The 22,035-nt window shown below is 42.0% G+C and overlaps 1 protein-coding gene across 7 annotated transcripts in view; it reads right to left on the minus strand.

Moving 5' to 3' along the window:
- ANTXR1 (ANTXR cell adhesion molecule 1) overlaps nt 1–22,035 on the minus strand; it is a 237,497-nt gene that overhangs the window by 98,785 nt on the left and 116,677 nt on the right. Inside the window, exons 13-14 of one of the 7 annotated variants that reach the window (XR_010123091.1) lie at nt 6,980–7,094; nt 6,337–6,824 (exon numbers count right to left, since the gene is read on the minus strand). The exons of 1 other annotated variant lie outside the window; for it this stretch is intronic. Coding sequence is in view for 5 of the 6 variants with exons in the window: in XM_054474128.2 (XP_054330103.1) it covers nt 16,313–16,404 (92 nt within the window). In the remaining variant the exon portion in view is untranslated. Of the gene's footprint in view, nt 1–4,973; nt 7,095–13,467; nt 21,277–22,035 lie in introns of those variants that run through there. 5 more of the 7 variants (XM_054474126.2, XM_063648648.1, XM_063648647.1 and 2 more) reach the window with 5 other exon arrangements.

Below are 22,035 nucleotides of genomic sequence, written 5' to 3' on the forward strand. Positions count from 1 at the left end.
CAGGCCCCACTTGGTATCAACATTCTGAGTTGCTGGTTCAAGGAAGCCGCTTGGGAACACGGGTCTAAGTCCCCTCCACCTGCCTCCCTACAGCTACTGGGAGTGCAAATCAGCAAAACTTTCTAGGAGAGAGGGGGCAAATTGTGATAGGTATCAAAAGCTTCCTTCTGCATAGAACTGGCTATTCCACTTTTAGTCTAAGAATATAATCAGATATGTTTGTACAGATAATAATGAAAACATAAATGGTTAACAATTAGGGAAAGTTAAATAATGCATTACAGAATTACCATGCAATTGATTACTATGTAGACATTATATTGTCACATAATTTTATTTATTCATATTTTTTTGTGACAGGGTCTCACTCTGTCACTTGGGTTGGAGTGTAGTGGTGTGATCATAGCTCACTGCAGCCTTGAACTCCTGGGCTCAAGGGATCCACCCATCTCAGCCTCCTGAGTAGCTGAGACTGCAGGCGCATGTGACCACGCCTGGCTAATTATATTTTTTTTGTTTTTTGTAGAGATGGAATCTCACTTTGTTGTCCAGGCTTGTCTTGAACTCCTGGGCTCATGTGATTCTTCTGTCTTGGCCTCCCACTGTGCTGGGACTATAGCTGTGAGCCATTGTGCCTGGCCATATTGCCAAATAATATTTAAATGATATTTAAATAAGATGACAAAACACTCCTGGTATAATGAGTAGATTTATGTATGTGTATGTCAAGAGTGAGAGAGACATAAAGACTGTATGATATTTACTAAATTTTTAAATTTATATTTACTAAATTATTAATAGTAATTTTACTGGTAGTTGTTTTATGGTAATTTTCCTTTTAAAATCTATTTTCTTTCTTTCATAGTGAGAAAATAAGCTACTGAAGTTTTCTTTAAAAAAATCTGTATTTGGGGGCTTCCCACTTTGGTGTTAGAGCTCACTGGGCCCAGGGATTCTTATCCAGGGGCAGGGGATCTATGGGGTACCCAGGTGGGCTCAATGGATGGACACTGTGACCCTCCTGAAATGACACCTGTGATGTTTAGTGCAAATGTCTTCAGGGGAGACTGTTCACAGCACTATCAGATTCTCAAAGCTGCTCCCTCTCCTACAGTACAGGGAAGGGAGGCTGGGTGGTCTGCCCAGGGTAACACAGCAGGTGAATAGCAGAGCTGGGATGTGGCTCACTCCCACTCTGAGCGCTCAGCAGGGGCTTCTGGAAGCTGTTTAAAGGCAGCTCTTACTTGCTGAAACTCCCTGGAATGTCTTTGACCAAAAAGCCAGGGAACTACACACCTCTGGTCCCTAGCCAGGGCTTGGGAATGCCAGACTGCCCCCAGGGGAGCTGCAGCCTCACAAGTGCAGGTGCAGGGCTGGGCAGCCCAGGGGTAGTTGGGGGAGGGAAGAGAGCGCAGGGGCCAGACGATGGACATGCCATGGCAGACGGGAAGCTCTGGGCTGCAACATTGATACATGGGTGATGGCAGAGAGCAATGGCTCAGTAGTGACAGAATGAAATTACATGTGTTTTCCAAACTTAGGGCTGGCCAAGGACAACCCTCTTTAATCTCTCAGTCTCTACAGCCCACATTCATAACAGGAAGATAATAAACCTCACTTGCCTCACTGCATTGACGTGTGGATAAAATGATGTAAGCTATCTTATCAAACACCGAGCTGGAACTCGCTCTCCCTCTAGTTCTCCAGGGTAAAAAACATGGTGAGCATTTCAGATCATAAATCTATGTGCATTTGGAATAATAAGTGGTTCTGGTCAGTGAGAGGCTTACAAAACAGCAGTACTTCAATAAAGTCTACAGACTACGTTTATTCACATTATACACAAATTCCCCTCTCCCTGGTTTTATTTTTTCACTTTAGGTAGATGAGCTGTAGCAGAAGGGCTGATATATTTTGGGGGAATTTTTTCACTTCCTTCTAGAGGAAGGTTTTCCGTGAAGTAGCGAGAGTGAAGGACTTGGTGCAGAATGGGAGAGAGGGGGCTTCCACACTGGGAGATTTCCTGGCTCTGGATAAAGTGATAGCTGGCTTTTCTCCAGCCAAGCTTGGTGCCTAATGAGGAATAAACCATCCCCCTAATGAGGCCCAGTTCCCTCTGGCTGTGGTGGAGGAGGACAGCCGGGGGGCTCAGGAAGGGTAGAGGTGCAGGAAAGGGGGTCCTTCCTGGCGGGTGGAAATGCACAGGGGCAGACACTTCTTGAGGAACTTTATCCTCCTCTGAAGACTGCTCTGGGATAAAGCCCCCGAATGCACTGTCTGTTTTTTTGAGATCTTCCAGAAACCACTGGATATCCACTTCAAAAGAATGAAGGGCATGACTTTTTGATAAACTTAGAGCTAAAGCTGATGTTTTAGAAGGAGATAACGTATACATGCAACCTCAGAGGTTCATTCATTTATTCATTCAGCAAACGTTTATTGAGGGTCTATTATTTCCCCATTGAACAGAACCAGGAAATACAGGATTGATTGGCTAGTCAAGATGCTTGTGTTCTGCTGGCTGATGGGGCTTGGGCATTCGTATAAACAATTAACCACATGCAGTGGTCTACGTGTTACTCAACAGCTGTACATCCTGCACCTTTTTTGTCAGGTAGTGAACAAAATAGGCAGTCTTTATTCTTAAAGAGCTTACATTTTGGTGGAATAAGAATAATGATAATGATGATAATAACATTGTTAGCGCAGTGAACATTCACTGAGCATTTACTATGTGCCAAGCAGTGTTCTATGTACCAACATGCTTTCCTTATGCTAACTCATTTAATTCTCATTAACAATCTTGTGAATTCAATAATATTCTCTTTCTCATCTCACTAAAAATACCAAGGCAAGGAGAGATGGAGAAACTTGCTGATGGCCACATGGAGAAGCCAGAATTTAAACGTGGGCAGTTTGGTTCCATAGCTCCCAGCAGACCAGCAGGCTATTGTTCTTAGCAAGTAGCCAAGTGCTGAAGAGCTGAGTGTCTGGGAACTAGCACTTCACTGAGGAGGTGACACTGCAGAGCAGGGCCAAGGAGATGTCAGCATTCCTGCACAAAAAGGCAAGCACAAATCCCTGGGGTAGGGCAGGGGCAGTGGAGGTCCACATGCTGGGAGCACAGCATGAGTGCGAGTGGAAAGGAGGTGGGGTCCCTGCTGTGGGAGGGCACACAAACCAGGCTGAGGAGTATGGCTTCTATCCTGAGCCCAGGGGAAGGAACCCTTAGTGGCTTTAACCAAGTGACACTGGGGCATCGTGATCAGATTTGCTTCTTGGAAAGCAAATGCTGTTGACACTGGAGAGTATGGACTGGAGGAGGGAAAGATTCAGAATAGAAGACCCAGGTGGAGGACAGCTGCAATTCTGCCCAATTCTTCTGGGCAGTGTCATTTCCCGAGGTCCCTCTTGAAACGCCTGCATTTTTACGGTTGTGTACAGTGCTAACTTAACAACAGCTAACCACTGTGCTCAGTGCTATCTATGCATTCTCTCATTTAATTCAGTGAGCCTCGGTAAAACAGCCTTGTAGGAACTGTTACCCCGTTTTGCAGGTAAGGAAAACTGAGAATCAGTGAAGATATGTAACTCACTCAAGACCTCCACATACCACCCATAGACATATTTATTTTTATATGTTCACAATGTTAATGTTACAAAACTGGGATTTGAATCCATGTGGTCTAATTTTAGAACCTTGACCCCCCCACACGCATACTTAACCATTACACTATAACTTCAGATTTATAACAATTTAGTTAAGGAATATCTATACTTTAAAGACTAAGCGGATGCAACAGAAGTTGAGACCATGTTTGCAGTTGCTCCTTCCACTCTGACAGAAGAAGTTCACTTACATGGCCCAGTGTGGATGTGCACATAGCATGGGTGAACATGGACTTCAGAGGAAAGTCAGAGAGGGAGGGGGACCATGGCAGAGGCTGTCTTCCCTTTAGATTCTTGGCTTGGAGTCTTAATCAACTACCTTGTGAAGAGGGATTGACAGCTAATATGAGAAAGGCTCTAGTTACCTGTTGAATATATATCAATATTAGAATAGAAATAGATGCACATCTGCATTGTTTAGTAAATAGTGTTTGCTTCATTCACAAAATAGTTCGGTTATGCTAAACCAGTCCTTTTCCACCTTTACCACGTTCCAAGATGAAGACACTCAGGTGCTAAGGAGCAGGCTCTGCCAGTGGCTGGGAGGCATGTAGAGTGCAGCAGAGCTCACATGGCATAGCCTGACCCCCACAGAGCCTGGCTCTGCTCTGCACTGTTTTGCTTTTGGGCGGACTGCCTCGACTCCTTGGGCCCTGGCCCCCATGCTGCCCTCTTGTGCCCCTGGTTCACTGTCTGTTGGCATACTCCATGCTAACTGCCACCTGCTCCCAAGATCTTCTTCCCGGATTGGACCCCAGGAGGGTCGGGACTGCTGCCCACAGCCTAACTCAGGACTGGTGTGTGAGCTTGGCCTCTGTCCTCCCTCTTCACCAGGGGAAAGGGTGGTCAGGACAGGTGAGACCTTAGGACCACATAGACACCACTCTGGAACTAAGTGGGACCATCTGGGCCAGAGGTCCCCCTTGCGGAGTTGTGCCTGCCCAGGCCTCACCTCAGATGAGAGCTGGCAGAACGCAAGGTAGCTTCTGAGAACGGGTGCTCCCTGACCCACAAGTTCAGATCCATTCTCCATGATCCATCTGAGAGTCCACATTGGGTAGGGGGAATCTGGAGTGGGGACCTGTATGGACCTGACTTTATGACACAGATGAGAGCGGAAGCTGACTTGTCCAGCCCAGCAGACTCTCAGTGTTTGCTGCCCTTGGCAGTGCCACCTGCCCTTACCAGGTAGCCCCTGCATGTAGTTCACAAACCTTTGAAAAAGATTCCAGAGGGGGAGAAACAGCAAACAGCCACACATGGAGTCTTACCAATGTTATTTTCTCAACAGCCTAAGTATGAACTCAAGTCCAATTCTTATTTTATTTAAAAAAATGGAAATAAAGTTTAAAAAATCAACATGGCCTTTAATTTTAACAATTTTAACAGCAAGTAGTGGGGGGAGTTCTCAGATGAGCAACTGGAGCTGGAAACACTTCTGTGGTCAAGCAGGCAGCCCATGGGGTTGCATCTTCCTGTTGGGGGATCATCCATTTTCTTCAATGAGTAGTTTTAAGCCTTGTCAAATGCTCGCACAGAGGCCCGCTGTTAAGGAGGCGGACAGGCAATATTAAATATGAAGGCAGGACAAGCTCAGCCCCGCTCCTTCCTTCGGGCATGTGTCATTAGGGATGACATTCTCTGAAGGCTGCCTGGCTTGAATGGCCAAATCCCTGCATCGTGGCTTTCTTTAATTCCCTCTGCTCCCAACTCACAAAATGAGGACCTCTCTTTTAAGACAAGAAGGCCTTGTTCTCAAAGGTATACATTTGGAACTTCAATAATGAAAGCATCTCTTGCTTGGCAGGTGGAATGCAGGCAATTTTGGATTTTTAATGCATGGCATGGGGCAGGAGTGAAATATCTTGCCAGGGCTTGTTTGCTGTATAATGGGAGAGAACCAGGCCTCTGGATGATACAGTATCAAACACTGCTGCTCCTTTCTGTTTTCTTTTGTGGGAGAGGGAGGAGGATAGAATGGAGAGGAATTAGTGGGAGCCTGGGGGAAGTTCAAAATAAAGAAACTGAAATCCTCCACCTCATAGTTGGGTCTGCACCAGGATTCTGCCTGATGCCCACAGCATGGAGTGATTATGTAGCCAATAAAGTGCCTCCAGTAAGGTCTTGAAAACTGTGTTGGTTAAGGAGGGAATGTTTCCTGCCTCTCCTGATGTTTCTTTCCATGTTGGGGCACTCAGTGTGCGTAACTCCAGGCCTGTCTCTGCCCTCCACTCATTCAGTAAATAAGGAAAGTGTAAACCGAGCATGTTTGGCTCCTGTCTCCCGGTTTTCAGGAGTGTGCTGTCTGGAGGGAGCAGGCGGTATTCTCTGCTATTCCATGCAAGCAGCTGTTGTGGGGCCTGATGCAATTTTGTGGAGGCTCTTTAAGAAAAAGAACATAAAAATGCAAATGCAAAATTATAAGGGCTGCTCCCCTGGCCTTAGAAGGGCCTAGCAGGGACCCATGCAAGTGAGGGTCCCTCAAGTTTAAGCGAATCAGCCCCCCGTAACTCTGCCTCTGGCTGTGCATCTTCCCTGGACAGGCCCCCTGCCTGCAATCAGACTGGTAAATCTATTTAATTCTGGGCTTCAGTTTCCAGCCTGTTTGCTGCCACACTCAGTCAAAATCTCCAACTCACAGTAATAAAGGCAATGCTGAGGTTTTCATGTATCATTTTTTGGCCTCATTTTTCAGTTTATTTACAATCAAGGCAGGAAAGAGGCATGCTTTAATGCCCCCACGACAGTGACCCCAATATCTCTGTTTTAACTAACCCCAGGATAGGTCCCAGTAACTACAACAATTACATTTCTACAACAACGGTATGGTCAATTTCTGAAGGAAGAGGTTATCAGAAGCCTCTCTGGTGGCTGGTGGGTTTGCTGTAGTTCTACAGTCTTTGCTAGGTTGTGCAGATTCTGAGTAGCAACACTGAATCACTGAAGCCATTGAAGATACTTGGACGCTTTCACACGGTTAGACTATCTTGTAAACATTTAACATGAAAGAATGAATTGGTAGGTTGATTCTGCCACAATGAAGAGATGTTAGCCGATCTCTGCCAGAAATACGACAGGAAAATAGCTGAGGATCCATTAGAGCTTGTTGAGAGCCGGCAAAGGTCTTTCTCTGGATTCTCCCCTCCACGGGGCACCTGGGGATGCAGCTGATGATGTGAGGCTCCCCAGAGGCCCGCCATCCACTCCCTCGCCCCCTTTCTTTGGTACAGAGTGAGGGTGCCTATGAAGCACTTTGGAGTGCCTTCAAGGGAAAGAGACCTTTTAGCGGGGGCAGCTCTGTTCCACTAACCTGGTGACTTTGGTAGCAATCTGCTTGTTTTAATTACAAAGACTCAATCCGGGTGAGAGAGAAACAGCAGAGATCAAGGAACTATGTCCACTTCACTCTGCTCCAAGGGGAGACCCTGAGGGCAGAGGGAGAGGCGCATCAGCGACTGGGCAGAGGGAGACTGGAGGCCTCTGCACACCTGCCGCTGTCCCACTGTGAGCACCAGGAAGGGGTTCACAGGACTGGCGCCTTGGAGGCATCACATTCCAGGGCTCTGAGTGGAATTTAGAACCATCCCAAGCAGCTGGTCTGAGCTGTTTCCTGCCCAGACAAAACTGGCAAAGCATGGGCAATTTTCATTTTGAAAGATGAAATTTAAGCCATTTTATTACTGCTGAAGCAGTTCTAGATGGGCAAGCCTAGAGATCTAAATTCTCTCTCTCCCAGAGTTTATATATTGTTATTTCTGGTAGGCACCTTAGGGATGATCTAACTCATCCACCCACTCTGCCCTGCATGTTTTTGAAATTCTATTCCTCTGGCATCTGTGACTCTCCTGATCTCCCTCTTATCTCTGACCATTCCTTTCCACTTTCCTCACAGGCTTCTTCTTGTACTCAACCCTTTAAATGTCAGCATGCCCTAGGAAGTCATCTTTTTCCTCCTCTTTAAAAACTGTGGAGATATATGCACCATTTTGTTATTTTTAAATGTACAATTCAGTGGCATTAAGTACATTTATGATATTGTGAGACTGATGGATCCATTCTTGTCCATGGCCGGTTTTCTTTCTAAAACTCTCGATGGGTTGTCTCATTTCCTCCCATAGTTGAAACTCTCCTCTAGATATGGATGACTTAAATCTTCATCTCTAGCCTAGATCTCTCCCCATGCTTCACGGTCATATTCAGGACCATTCAATTGTCCGGTAGGTCCTATTGATACGTCAAACTCAACTGTTCACACTGAACTCACTGTTTTCCTCTTCAAAGCTGTGTGATTCCCTCCTCTGATCTGATGGCACTACTTATCAGCCCAAGTTGGAAACTTGGAATTCAACCTCAGGTGCCTTTTCCTCCCTCTCTTCCTTCCCCAATATGACACCTGCCATCAGTATATCCTGATTCTCTGATCTAAATACTTCTCAGATCTGCCCCTGTCTACTTCATCTCTAATACCATTGATCAGACTTAGGATCTCATTCTTTCTTTCCTGGACTATTGCAATGATCTCTTTATTGGTTTCTCCACCACCAGTATTACTGTCAGGAATTCCATCTTCTACACTGCAGTTGGAACCATTTATGGCTCTAAACCCTAAAATGATATTCTGATAGATTTGCCTGCCCATGAACTTTTTAATAGCTCTTCATTGCCCACAGAGTTCTTAACATTTGAGAATTTTGTGGAAGTGATACATCCCTTTCCTAATGAAAGTACACATTCACGTTTATGCACAGGCTCACACATTTTTTATTACCATTTCAGGGGGTCCATGAAATCCCTGGAATCTATTTGTGTACTGCTAGGTACAAGGCTTTGAGTCTTTAGCCCATACAAGCCCTCTCTTATGTCTCCAGCACTTCCCCCTCCCTCCTCCCTCCTCACACTTTGTGCTTTGACAGAACTAAATGGCATTAGCTCCACATACATACCTCACTCTTCTGTCATGGTCTTCTCCCTGAGACACTCTTTCTAACTATCATTGCTTGGCTAGCTGTTTTTCATTTTTCAAGTCTTGGCTCAGGTACCACCTGATCTATTCATACCTAACATATTTATTTAACATCTACCATGTGCTAGGCCCTCTCCAAGTGCTGGAGAACAAGAGCATAAAATGGACATGGTTTTGCCAATCATGGACCTTGTCACTGAGTGGGAAAGAGAGACCAGTAAATACCCCCACTGAACTCTGCATTTGTGCTCTTTATCCTAATCATAGCTCTATCTTATCTACTTTATTTTGTAGAAATTATATTATTATGTTCTTGTCTCTGCCACTGAACTAGAAGCCCCTAGAAGACACATATCAGCTTTACTCATATTTGTACCTGTGAGACATAGTACAGTGTTTCAAACACAAATTGCCACTAAATGCCATTCAAGTGTTTATTAGAATGAGGGGAATGAGGATTTAGCAGGCTGATGCCACCTATAGTTAGTGGGTAGCAGGAATGGCGCTGGAGCCTATGTTTCCCGTGGCTGCTCAGTTCCCCTCCATGGTCTCATTCCTGTTAATGGCTGCATCAACCTCATGGCAAAGAGCTTGGGCTTTGGAGGCAGGAAAAGATGATCCAAATCCTAAACTTCTACTTACTAATATGTGGGCTTTGAGTAAGTTGCACAACCTCTTTAAGCCTTCCTTTTCTTTTTATGATGTCAAGTTATTTATACTGTTAGTAGTTAAAGACATACACTAAAACTACTCCGAGAATGGGACAAATATGTGGACTTGTAAAATTATTTTTAAGACTGACGACATGGGGGACTTCGCTGGTTCTCACAACCTAGCATCTATTTGGGGGTATCAATGGGGCCTGGAGGCAGTGGGAGAAAACAAACTTCATGGGGCAGATGCTGCTGGGACCAGGCAAAAAGCCTTCATGCCCTAAGGTCCTCACTGTCATACACCAGTCCATTGCAAAGTATCACTCATTCATGACAGAAGGATGACGACATGAAAGTTAATGTACACAGTTAACCCATTTTAACACATTCATTCTTCAGCATTTTTTTCAATACAGTTCATCTTAAATTATATTAAGACATAAAACAGACCTGCTTTTGCACATCCATTACTGATATGTCTCCCAGGGTCAGGCAGAAGGAAACAGAATGACTGTCCACAATTGCTAATTGTTGAGACCCGAGACAGACTCACCCACGAGTGCTCCTGCACACCAGGTACTGCTTGTTGACTTGCGCACACTGGACTCAAAGACTTTTGAAAACTGCTCTTGCCCCTGAAACCTAAAACTCCACTGCCTGTCCTTCAGAATCATTGCAAGTCTTTCCAATGATGGACAGATGAATGTAAGATTTCCTTTTCTTTACATATGTGAAATTGAGATAATTCCTGCTTCCCGGATTGGTTCTGTGATGACATGAGACGAGGTGTGCAGAGATCCTGGCCCAGCCTTCAAAAAATGGCACTTCCCTTTCCATCCTCCCTTTCCTTCTACATCCAAGCCAAGTTCCTGGTGATGTGCCCATGCTTGGCCAACGTAAATGAAGTTGATTTCTGTGAACAACCCTGTACTAACTGTGACTAGAGCTATGGTGTTAGTGGGTGGTCCCAGATTACACATTTGAGAAATTCAAGCCCTTAAGATTGCCATCCATGTGTCAAGAAAAGGGAAACCCAAGTGGATTTTCCAATGGTAAATTTAATATCCTTGATCAAAGTTAACCATAAATGAGGGTAACATAATGAAACATTATGATTCATTCTGGCCACCTGAGAGGTAATTTGGGCTAGAGATGGCAATTAAATTGATAAGACACTGAAGATAGTAGAGTCCTTAACCCAGAGTGGGGCAGTATAGAAAAAGTATTAGGTACCTAAACCTTTGTGGAACTCTTTCTAAAAAGCACGGCTATAAAGCAATGAGGCTGTTCATGTAGTGAACATAACTGAACTCCCACATCCAAATGAATCTAATTATCTCCAAACTAGTGGCTTTGGAGATTGGAGACTACCTCCAGTGATACAGCCATTGCCCAAAGCATTTCTGAAACACCTCCCTTGGGACTCTTTCTAAAGTCAGTTTATAGGCCCCCAAAAGAAAATCTTATAATATCTTAGTCATGCTTTGCTTTTCATGAAAGCATTCATGAAAGTTCTGAGCTTGATAATCCATCATTCACCAGAACTGGTTCCTACAGCTTTTGGGGTTTTAGAAATCAAATGATGACGATATTCCCCTAATCCCCTACTGAGGATGTTCAAATATTGTGGCTTTAAAGTTATGACCATTTCAAAGCAAGAGTGCAGAATATATTTGGAATAGTGACAGCGTTGTTGGAGAAAGCATATGGTTTTCCAGAGCAAATCCTTTGAAGGAGCAGAAATCATATGGATGTATAAATCCTAGTTTGCTATAAATCTTATTACTTTATGCCTTATATGAATAATACCAGAAGGACTGAGATAAGCCATCATTAATATGCAATTAAGGGGAAGATTGATGCCATACTCCCACAAACTCAAGCTTTGAGGCTCTTATCACAGAAGGTGATAAGTACTCTTGCAGTACTCTCGTCACCCTGACCCAGTCATGACATTTCATGTTACTTACGATGGTGAAGGTGATTAAAGTAAATCTTGGATTCATTCAGCACTTTCCTTTCTCTCCATAACATGCATGGAGCTTGTTAATCAAAACCAGTTTTCAGAGAATAATCCAGACAAGATGTAGCTTGTTAGTACTTGGAGTACTTTAGTTCTTGGAAGTGGGGTGTTGAAATAGGATTAAAGAGAAGGTACTTAGTAATGCTCAAATATTATGACACTGGAAGAGAAAGGCTGGTGTCTCATTTTCATTTTTTTGTTTTATTAAACATAGTGATTCGTTTACTTACCATTAATGTAGCCATTTATTTAGTGTATATGCTCAATTGGTCTGACTGATCATCCCTCATGTATTAGTTGGCATCACTGTTACCTATTATTGGTAAGTAAACATCACCTACAATATACCGTGGGCTGTTGCTTTAGATTATGAACTTGGAAAGGTGAATTTGGGTGGTGCCTCAAAAAGATAGATGCTCTACCAGAGCATCTATCATCTATGATCAACCATGAATCTATCATCTATGATCAACCATGAATCTATCATCTATGATCAACCATGAATCTATCATTTATGATCAACCAGAGGTAACCATGATGATCAATTCCTTAAAGCAATGTCATTAAACTGTGTAATAGGGTGTCAATAAACCAAGAAAGTATTTCCCATTGAGTTTCTAATGCATGCTCAACAGTAGGAGGCATAGAAAGATGGACATCAACTTCTAACCCTGAAAGAGGTTGTCAGAGTCCAATTACAAAGTCAGGACTTTGCCTGGAGAGCAGTACAGGTGAAATGCAGTTAAACTCTCAAAGGTGCTGCAATCTGCAGTGCCTGAGCTCAGAGCAGAGGGAGTTAGGAGGCTTGTAGAGGCCAATGAGTCATCCTGGGGCAGGTCCAGACAGCACTGGGCTAGGCCTTAAGGCCACAGTGAAACTGGATAGGTGAAAGAAGAGAGGGCATTCCAGAAGGAAAATGAAATGCGATCAAAGGCACAGAGTAGAAATGGACATAATTTTATTTAGAGTGAGGATGTATGAAATACAAAATTGCCATTGAACATTTTTATCTGTTAGAGATCAGTACATTCACAAATTTTAAGGCCAGTAGGTAGGGGCTAACTGGGGCTGCCAGGCCAAGCTCCATCATAAGGAGCATTTTGTAGATATTTACTTTGGCTGAGTTTGCACCTTTTATATACGATCTCAATCTTGAGCTTTATAGATACCTATAAAGTATTTTAAGTCCATAAATTTGGGCAATGCAGGTAAAATAAATAGCTCTTTCATATTTTCTCAGCCTGCAAATGAAACATTTTTCCTGATGCTGGGTTGTGTTGAAAAGAAACCCAGTAATATTTCAGTTGTCACTTATTCAAGTGCTTTTTATTTTTTTAAAAAATGAAACAAAACATGAAGCCCACTGCTTTGGGCACTGACTAAACTAACATCTGTTCTAGCAGCCACAGTAATGGCAAAGGAATGCTAGTTATGTATTGTTTGTGGCATTGACTCTTCTTTCGAGGAGAAATAAATTAACTTGCTGCCTTTTGCATTTCCTTGGTGCCTTAATGAATAGGTGAGAAGATGGCTGCTTTGCAAAAGGAAAAGTGTTTATATACCCTCATGGGACCTTGTCATTCTGTAGGGAACAGAGGGAGGAGTTTGACTGCCTTCTGGGAATGCAAACAATATAAATCCTGTCAGTCCCAAATATTATCCTGATTAGAAAATACACGTAAGGACCCTGGGGTGACTTGTAATTTAGTGCAATATGACTGTAAGCTGCCAACCAGGACAATATGATCCTGGTGGGTCATCTCCCATTCTCAGATAACCTAGCTCACTGATTTTGCCAATGTTGGACTATTTAAAGAGTTGATAATTATTTTAGCATTGGTAGAAAGGAGATCCTCTCAGATTTTCTCTGCTTTTTGGTCCTTTTTCCCAAACTATTAAATCTCTCCTCTTCCTCCTCCTCCCATTTCTCTTTCCCATTGATAACTCCTTCCCCCCTCTACCAATTTTTTTTTCTTTTTTCTTTTTTTCTTTCTTTTTTTTTTTTTTTTTGAGATGGAGTCTTGCTGTTGTCGCCTGGGCTGGAGTGCAATGGTGCAATCTCGGCTCATGCAATTTCCGCCTCCCGGGTTCTAGCAATTCTCTTGCCTCAGCCTCTTGAGTAGCTGAGATTACAGGCACCTGCTATCACACCTGGCTAATTTTTGTATTTTTAGTAGATTCGGGGTTTCACCATGTTTGAGAGGCTGATCTCGAACTCCTGACCTAAGGTGATCCACCCGCCTTGGCCTCCCAAAGTACTGGGATTATAGGCGGGAGCCATCGCGCCCGCTTTTTTTTTTTTTTTTTTTTTTTGAGACAGGGTCTTGCTCTCTTGCACAGCACAGGGTGGCGCAATCATGACCCACTGCAGACTTGAATTCCTGGATTCAAGTGATCCTCTCACCTCAGCCTCCTGAGTAGCTGAGACTACATGCACACACGCCACCATGCCTGGCTAATTTTTCTATTTTTTGTAGAGATAGGGTCTCACTGTGTTGCCCAGGCTCCCAATAACTTTGCGGATCCTTTTTCAATTTTGCACTTCTTCCTATAATTGTGCTTCTCTCAAATGGATTCACTGAACCAGGTTGCTCAACCCAAAAGACTATCTGGAATAGCCTCAATAACCCAGGAGGTGGCATAAATGGACACATTGGTCATTCACTAAAGCTTGGGTTCTTACGCCATATACGTTCTCTCAAGTTCTTAGAGACTAGGAATCCTTATTTCATATGCAATTTATGTAAGCTTGGTTTTCTGATATTCAGGCACCCAGAAGCTTAAACTGTCAAATTAGAAGTGCAGAGTAAAGTATCTAGATTAGAAAACACAGGTATGATATCGAGAAGCGAGAGACCAGAAAAAGTAGAACCATAAACTTAAAAAAAAAACACAACATAGTGATCAGAGACTGCTGTAGGGACAAACAGCTTTGCAAATTGAGAGTTTCATAGTAAACCGGCAAATTTTAGTTGGTGATAAAAATGGGGGAGAATAAAATGTACACATTTTACAATATTTTATAGCAACCATTTTGTGTACGAAGGCTTTCTAGGAAGGAGACTTGGGGTAGGTGAGGGATGAACTCAATTTGCACATGCTTTCTTGGTTCTCTTGATTAATGATTTCTCTCCAGTACTGCCCAGAACCCATGACAGCACTGACTTCAGCTTATCTTCCCATCCAGATTGACAAGCACAAGTACACAGTTCTTTCTATACACGTCTATTTCTCTTTTCACCTCTTCTATGCCCAACTAATAGTTTTCTTTGTTACCTCTCTATTTATCTTGTTTTCTATTCTGTTCTTTCTTGGTCTTGGCCTTCTCTTTTTTGAAAGGGTTTACTCTGTCATTCTTCTCTAATCCCCTGCGTCCTATGCTTGGCTAATTGTCTTAAACTTTTATTCTTTTCTAACATAAACTCTCAAGATGACAAGTTTCCCTGTAAGGACCACTTAGCTGCATTCCAAGTTTGGTTTTGGCATCTTCATAATTGGTCAGTTCTAAGTATTTTCTAACTTACATTATGATATTACTTTGACTCATAAATGCTTTGGGTGTGTGTTTGAAATTTCAAAACATATGAGATTTTCAAAATTGATTGGTAACTTGATTGGCTATTGATTTCAATTGTTTTTTATTTGGTACCAGAATATGATCTATATGTCATTTTTATAAATTTGTTGAGACTTGGCTTATGGTACATGACTGCTTTTTTTAAAGTGTAAAAGTGTACTTAAAAAAGAATAGATATTCTCTGTTGGATGCATATTTCCTATACACAGTAAGCCATTCCCCAAAGGGGAAAGGCTAGAGTTCTTATTTTCCACTGTGAATGGGAGTGGGCAGTAGAAAATAAGTGGCTGATCAGTTTCATTCAGGATATATTTCATTATCTTTACTTTTGGTACAGTACAGACTGATAGAAAATATTTCATTGCATTTCAGATGTATCTGTGGTAGGATGTCTCATTATTTTATGAGCTATTAGGGAAAACACTGCCCATTATATCATGATATATTATTATGATCTGAAACATATCAATTTTAGGGATGTTAAAATGTGGAAAGAAAAGTGTGTCTTAGATTTGATGAAGTACGATATTTTTGTCATTAGTCTTATAGTTGCATAAGTCTTCATTTTATGCAACCAAAAAACTTTGGACCCTATTTTGAATGTTATGCTGGGGCTTTATCATGTGTCCACTAGATTATATTTAATTAAATTCTTCAAATCATTTATATTTTATTAATTCTTTTGGCTGCTTGATCTATTAATTACTGAGATAATTGTATAGAAACCTCCTCCTATGATGGTGGATTTATCAATTTCTCTTTGCAGTTCTATCAATTTTTGCTTTATATATGCTGAGGATATGTCATTAAGTGCAGATCAGAATTATTATAACTTCCAGGTTAACTGTTCCTTTTAACATTATGTAATGGTCCTCTTTATACCAATAATTTTGTGCCAATAAGTTTGTTATCAAATATTAATATAGCTATACTAACTTTCTTTTGGTATTTGCCTGATAAAACTTTTCACATGCTTTTATTTTCAATCTTTCTGTGTCCTTATGTTTTATTGAATATATGTTTTATTGTAAATCATACATAGCTGGATATTTTAAAAACACAATCTGTCAATCTGTGTTTTTAAACTGCCGAGTTTGGTCCATTATATTTATTTTGCTTATGGATTATTTTGATTTAACTTCTAGTTCTACCATCTTACTATTTGCTTATCTCAGTGTTTTCTGAAGTGTAGATTCAGAAAAATATTTTTTTCTCAATTTACTCTCAAAACAAGGAAATTTCAAACTTAGGGAAAACATTCTTTAAAATACTTAGATATAAAAATATTGAAAGTCAATTGCTCAAACATCCAAAAAAAACAAATCAGCACGAATCATCCAAAAGATCTTTTAAAAGATATTTTTATACAAACAAAGGTTACAAGGGTTGTCAAAATAGAGATGTTGGCAAACTACTTTTATTTCAGTTCATAAACAATATTTGAGATCTGAGTTCTGCACTCTGATATTCCTGTGGTCTTTTACCATCTCTAATGATTGTATGTAAAACCACAAGCCATCTTGTTAAAATAATAATAATAGTAATCATAATAATAAAAATACTGGGACATTGTAAAAAAAATACCTTGAATTATGTATGGCTCTATGGAGACTGGCTAATAAATAGAGGAGACTGATTTGTGACTAATGTGTTGTTTGTGAATTACAGGGTGCGTTTTGAGATTACTTGAAAACAGATTATTCTCAGGAGTTTGAAGTACTCTAGTCTGAAATATGATCCCACTTGTATTAGGTGGAGGTTGGCCAATCTGAACTGCACTAAGAGAAGTTGTCTGCAGTATCACCAACAGAGCTCTCTTAGATTCATTTTCAAAATGTGAGAACCAAACTTATTTGTGATACTGTATAGGACTGATAGCATTTAGTTTACTCCTTTCCTAACATACTTTTAGGTCTACAGTCACAGCCTCTCAGCAGCATAAGGAGTCTGAAAGCTTTTCTATTCCAATCCCCACTCTGAGGCATGAATGGTGATTACATAATTCTGCCAAGTTGTCCTGCTGCCTGTGCTTGACTGCAACTATAATAGGGAGCTCATTCCCACCCAATGCTGCTGATTAAAAAGGCCTTTTTAAAAACGAAGCCAGAAACTGTTCCTTTGAGCCTATTCTACCCCTTGGATCTATACAACAAATAATCTGTAGAATTAGGGCTCTACAGGTATAGCTGCATGTGTTTCAGAACAGCCCTTTGAATATTGTCTCTATGCTAAGTATGCCCCAGGCTAAAGAGCCCCAATTCTATATTCTACATAACATACCGTATTTGGTAGTATTGCTCATACACTCAGTTTCTCTATGTTCTCCCTTGGAGTGTCCTTGGTACTGAACACAATATTCGAATGGAGATTCTAACTTCACCAAGTTGAGAGGTCCCATCACCTCCTTAGTTTCAGATACTATACTTCTGCTAATTCAACCAGAACTCAGAGTCTTTGGAAACCATTTCACTGTACAAATTCATATAGAGACCACAACATCAGTACAAGAAAACTAAGACTGGGCATCTACTGTGTACCAGGCCCCGTGCCAGCTCTTCTAAGTACATTATTTGTCTAAAGTCATATACCCTGTAAGTGGCAGAACCATGATTTTAGCCACATTGATCTGATCCCAAAGCCCACTTTTCCTCTCAAGTCTTTCCTCTGTGTTTTTGCTAAGCCACATATTTCAAAGGACCTATCACCTATAATTACAGCAATAACAAAGTGCATCAGTGGCTGTCCTTTTTCAAGGGCTGAGTATGAGGCTCTAATGATTCACTTGTAGCCCAATGCTGTGGATTGGTCACTCTTGGTACTAAGTTCCTTTAGCCCAAATAACGGAAAAGTAAACTTAGAGCCTACTCCTTTTCCAGATGACCAAATTCACAAATCAGTGGCATCCAAATTAATGCCATTTTGTTATTAATATATTTAAAGCATACACATGCTAAATTAATCCCCCTAAAATAATGCATTGTGCCTCCCTCAAATGGCTTCCCATTGCCCAAACTCCATATTCTGTCATTCAAACCCTCTTCAAGGTGAGTCTTCTATCTCCCTTCCAGTTCAGTTTTGCCTCATTCTTCCAGGTTACGTGACACTGAATGAGTAAGAAGCAGTGGGTGTGGGAAAGTTGGACAGGAAGTGGAATAATATTGTTGGGGCGAAGGAACCTACAGGGGAAAGTCAGTTAGTGAGTCCTGATTCTGTTCTCTGCAATTGGTTGTTTGGAAGGGTCTTCTTTTCTTCAGAGGTTGTTTCCTGAGTTTTGGGACTGAGCTAATCATGAGCTGCCTACTTGTTATACCTGGATTTCTGGAATAATCTGTCCAGCTTCACTTTGCAGAAGGGGTGAAAATCCTTCTTAGGTAACTGGGAAGTAACTCACCAGGCCCATGAAGTGGACACTCCTCAGAGCATGCCATGTTTGTGTCCATTGACTTATCTAAAGCCTCAGGAGTCTTTGGAACAGGTGGGGAATTTCAGGGTACCTGTGTGATATTTGCTTTTATACCCCAAATTGTATAATATTTACCTCTTTAAGTAATATATCCTGCCTTGGCAACTGTATTGTAAGCCTCTGGAGGGCAAGGACTGGCTATTCTTCGAGTCCCTAACACTTTGCCCAGAGTATAGATTTAAAACACGTTGGTCCTGATTGTTATGATATCATTGGCTCCATTTGCCACCAGCAACCTCCTCCCCATCCTTCTTTCCTTAGTAAAGAGGCCCACATGCATAAAGCACTGGAATGAACTGTCTATCCCAAAGACAGCTACCTACTTGATTGATGGACTGTTTGCTGACCTTGGAAAAGAAATAGAAGACAAAAATGTCTCTGATTTCTACTTTCTCTGAAGAGTATGCAATAATTTTTTATTATGTTGGAAGGTGAGATTGCCACTCAGCACAGGCTACTGGATTCACTCCCTACCAGGCTGGTGAAATTCAAGAGATTTTGGCAAGGGCAGCCATGCCAGCTGTCTGTTTACCTAAAGAGTCATAATGACTACAAAACCAGGCTGGATTTGTATTCTCTCGTTGCTTTAGAGCAACTGGTAATGGAATTGAACTGACTTAGAAAACAGGCCTCTGGAAATTTCCTCCAAAGACAGTGTAGGGGGTGGTCACTGCCCTCCTCTGCTGTCTTTTACCTGCAGTCACTGTGGCCTCTACCTCTGGGCTCCAGCACATCCCCTTCTAAGCCAGTCCTCACCAAAGCAGACGGTGCATCCTCAGCCCCAGCTGGCAGCATCCAGATTAGCTGAACTGCTGTAATCTACGTTTCTGGTATTCCAGGGTGAGCTCAGGCCATGCCAATGTTCCCTGGGTCACAGCTTTTCTGGAGTGATCTTGAGTCTGTCAGTCTCTATGGTTCTGCTTGGCTTCCAGCCTTGTGCTGCAGACCCTCACAGACTAGAGGCCTGCCCAGAATCTTGATCCAGTTAGTGGGCTATTTCTACACCCTTCCACCAAGTCTGCACCCCAGGCAGGGGTCTGCTCCTACTGGTGCTGGTGCTTTTATGATGATATCTTTGACTACTGCCCTTCCTGGGAACGCTGGTTATAGTTTCTCACCTGGCAGAATTTTTTCCCCTGTTAAATTATGCTCAAGCTCCTTGGATATGAAGATTGAATTGCTGGCCATCCTTTTCTGAAGTCTACCTCCCAACCAACTCAGAGCCCCCCTGTTCTGATTCTACCTCCTTCTGGCTCCTTTTCTTTCCTGCCAGTAGGTGCCATCATGGTACCAGTATGACCCTTGATTGGGTTCATTCATTTATTCACTCAACCATCATTATTTGCTGAGTAATGAGTATGTGCAGACATTGTGCCAGGTGCTGGGTTGTGACGGTGAACAAGATGGTCTGTTTTGCCTCAAGAAACATAGGGGCAATACTATGCCTGAGAGACAACCGCTCTTTCCAATGTCTGCATTTTCTTTATGACAACTCTCCAGTTGTTTCCAAAGCTATAAACTACCTCTATATGGCAGCCAGAGGCCCGCCTTCCTGTGAAACATAGGTAGCCATGAAGTGTTGAAAATAACCCGGATGTTAACAGGGTCTTTCTTCCTGAAACAATGAACAAGTCTGTGGCTCTCTAGGCCTTTGCATGAGAGGAGGAAGTGAAGGCACGACTTGGAATATGGAAAAGAGGAATTTGGAGAGAAAATTTTGGAGTCTTTGTCTGGCAACATATAAGTGAGAAGGTCCCTAGGCTTGTCATATTGAGCTAAAATTATTTTTTTAGGCAAATTCCTATCTTTATATCAGAAAAAGGGGCCCCAAATATAGTACATATAGAATAGAACAAAAGAACATTTAAGAATCCCAAGATTCTGAATGCATGATAGATTTTTTTTTTGTGGCAACAGAAATTTTGCATGTGGTAATAATGTATCAACTTTACTTGCTTTAATTCATGTGTTTAATTTGTCTAAATATTTCCCTATGTTACTATTTACTTGATTCATTTATTGAGGAAAGCTCTTCAAAAGTAGCAAAGAGTCAGCCTGCCATTCAGTCTTGTTTGACTTATCACCACATCTGATTTACTGGTGTTTTTCTTCCTAGTTATCTTGTGGGCAACATCTTCAAAGTTTGTTTCCAGCCTGCTCCTAAAATCCAGGCTTATCGTAGAGACTCAAAAGGAGCCTGCTTCTTAATCAGGGGGAGATAGCCTGTTTATAAGCCACAGGACATGTACAGTGAATCTAATGGGGCAGGGCATTAGACTTTTACTTGGCAAGGAAAGTTAGGTCAATAACCTAATACACAGCTGTCATTTTTTGACAGACTATTATGTACCTCAAGCCCCTTATATACTTAATCTTTACTATAAAAATGAGAGACAGGTTCTGAAACAGGCCCCAGGTAAACCTGTCCAAGATCACCCTGGAAAGTCAAGGGGTTGGGATGTGAAATTAAGATTTTCAACTCAATATCCTGTATTCTTAATTCCTCCATTATGCTGCAATTATAGAGCAGTTGTTTTCGCTTTGATGTTTCAGGTCTCAGTTTGTTGAATTTCAGGTTTCATTCAAATGGCATTTCTCTAAACAGTGATATGACATGGATCCGCTCAAAGTTATTGAACCTTGTTGCTATTGCAGTCAGGCTGTTTTTCATATAAATCAGGAGAAAAAAACAGGGATCTTCATTTATTTAATGTTGAATTTGGAACCTTATGTCTAACTTCAGGTCATTTTCTTTTCTTCAAAGATTGTGACTTTCCAACCCAGCAGCCAGTACAAAGCAAATCCTGATCAGGGTTAACAGGGATGAGCATCAACTGGGCCGCACTGTCACATCTTGGGTGTTCAAGATCAAGGGTGTGGAGCGTACATCCTACAAGGATAGTTGCCAACTTGAGAAATGTCTCCAAACTGAAAGGCCCCAGAAACGGATGCAAAACGAGAAGGAAAAACAACAACAAAGTCATAGTCTGGGAGAGCCCATGAACAAACTATGCTCAGAGATATATCCATCCCTGGTTCGGGTTGGTGTCTCTTTAGGGCATGGCCTCGTCCCACTTCTTCACCTATAATTACTATGTTTCAAATCACTCAGGTGTTATCTCTCCATGAAGCTCTCCTGACTCTTCTTGACTTCACTTATCCTTCCCTGCTCTGAAATCCTATGGCATTTACACCTGACTCATACAATCTTGTTCTTTATTATACATTTATACACTCTTTTTTTTTTTTTTTTTGAGACAGAGTCTTGCTCTGTTACCAGGCTGGAGTGCAGTGGTGCAATCTCGGCTCACTGTAATCTCTGACTCCCGGGTTCAAGCGATTCTCCTGCCTCAGCCTCCTGAGTAGCTGGGATTACAGGTGCGCGTCACCACACCAGCTAATTTTTGTATTTTTAGTAGAGACGGGGTTTCACCATGTCGGCCAGGATGGTCTCGATCTCCTGACCTTGTGAACTGCCCGCCTCAATGTCTGAAAGTGCTGGGAATACAGGCGTGAGACACCACGCTCGGCCTATTATACACTCTTTTATATGCTTGTTGGACTCTTTCTCCAACTGGATTTTAAGCTCCTTAAGGACAGTGACTAGGAGACACAGTAGAAGTCCAAGACATACTTGATTGATTTCCTGATTTTTGGACACTTTGGGTGGGAAATAATAGAATTTTT

Source organism: Pongo pygmaeus, chromosome 12 (assembly GCF_028885625.2).
Source record: "Pongo pygmaeus isolate AG05252 chromosome 12, NHGRI_mPonPyg2-v2.0_pri, whole genome shotgun sequence".
NCBI classification, from domain to species: Eukaryota; Metazoa; Chordata; class Mammalia; order Primates; family Hominidae; genus Pongo; species Pongo pygmaeus.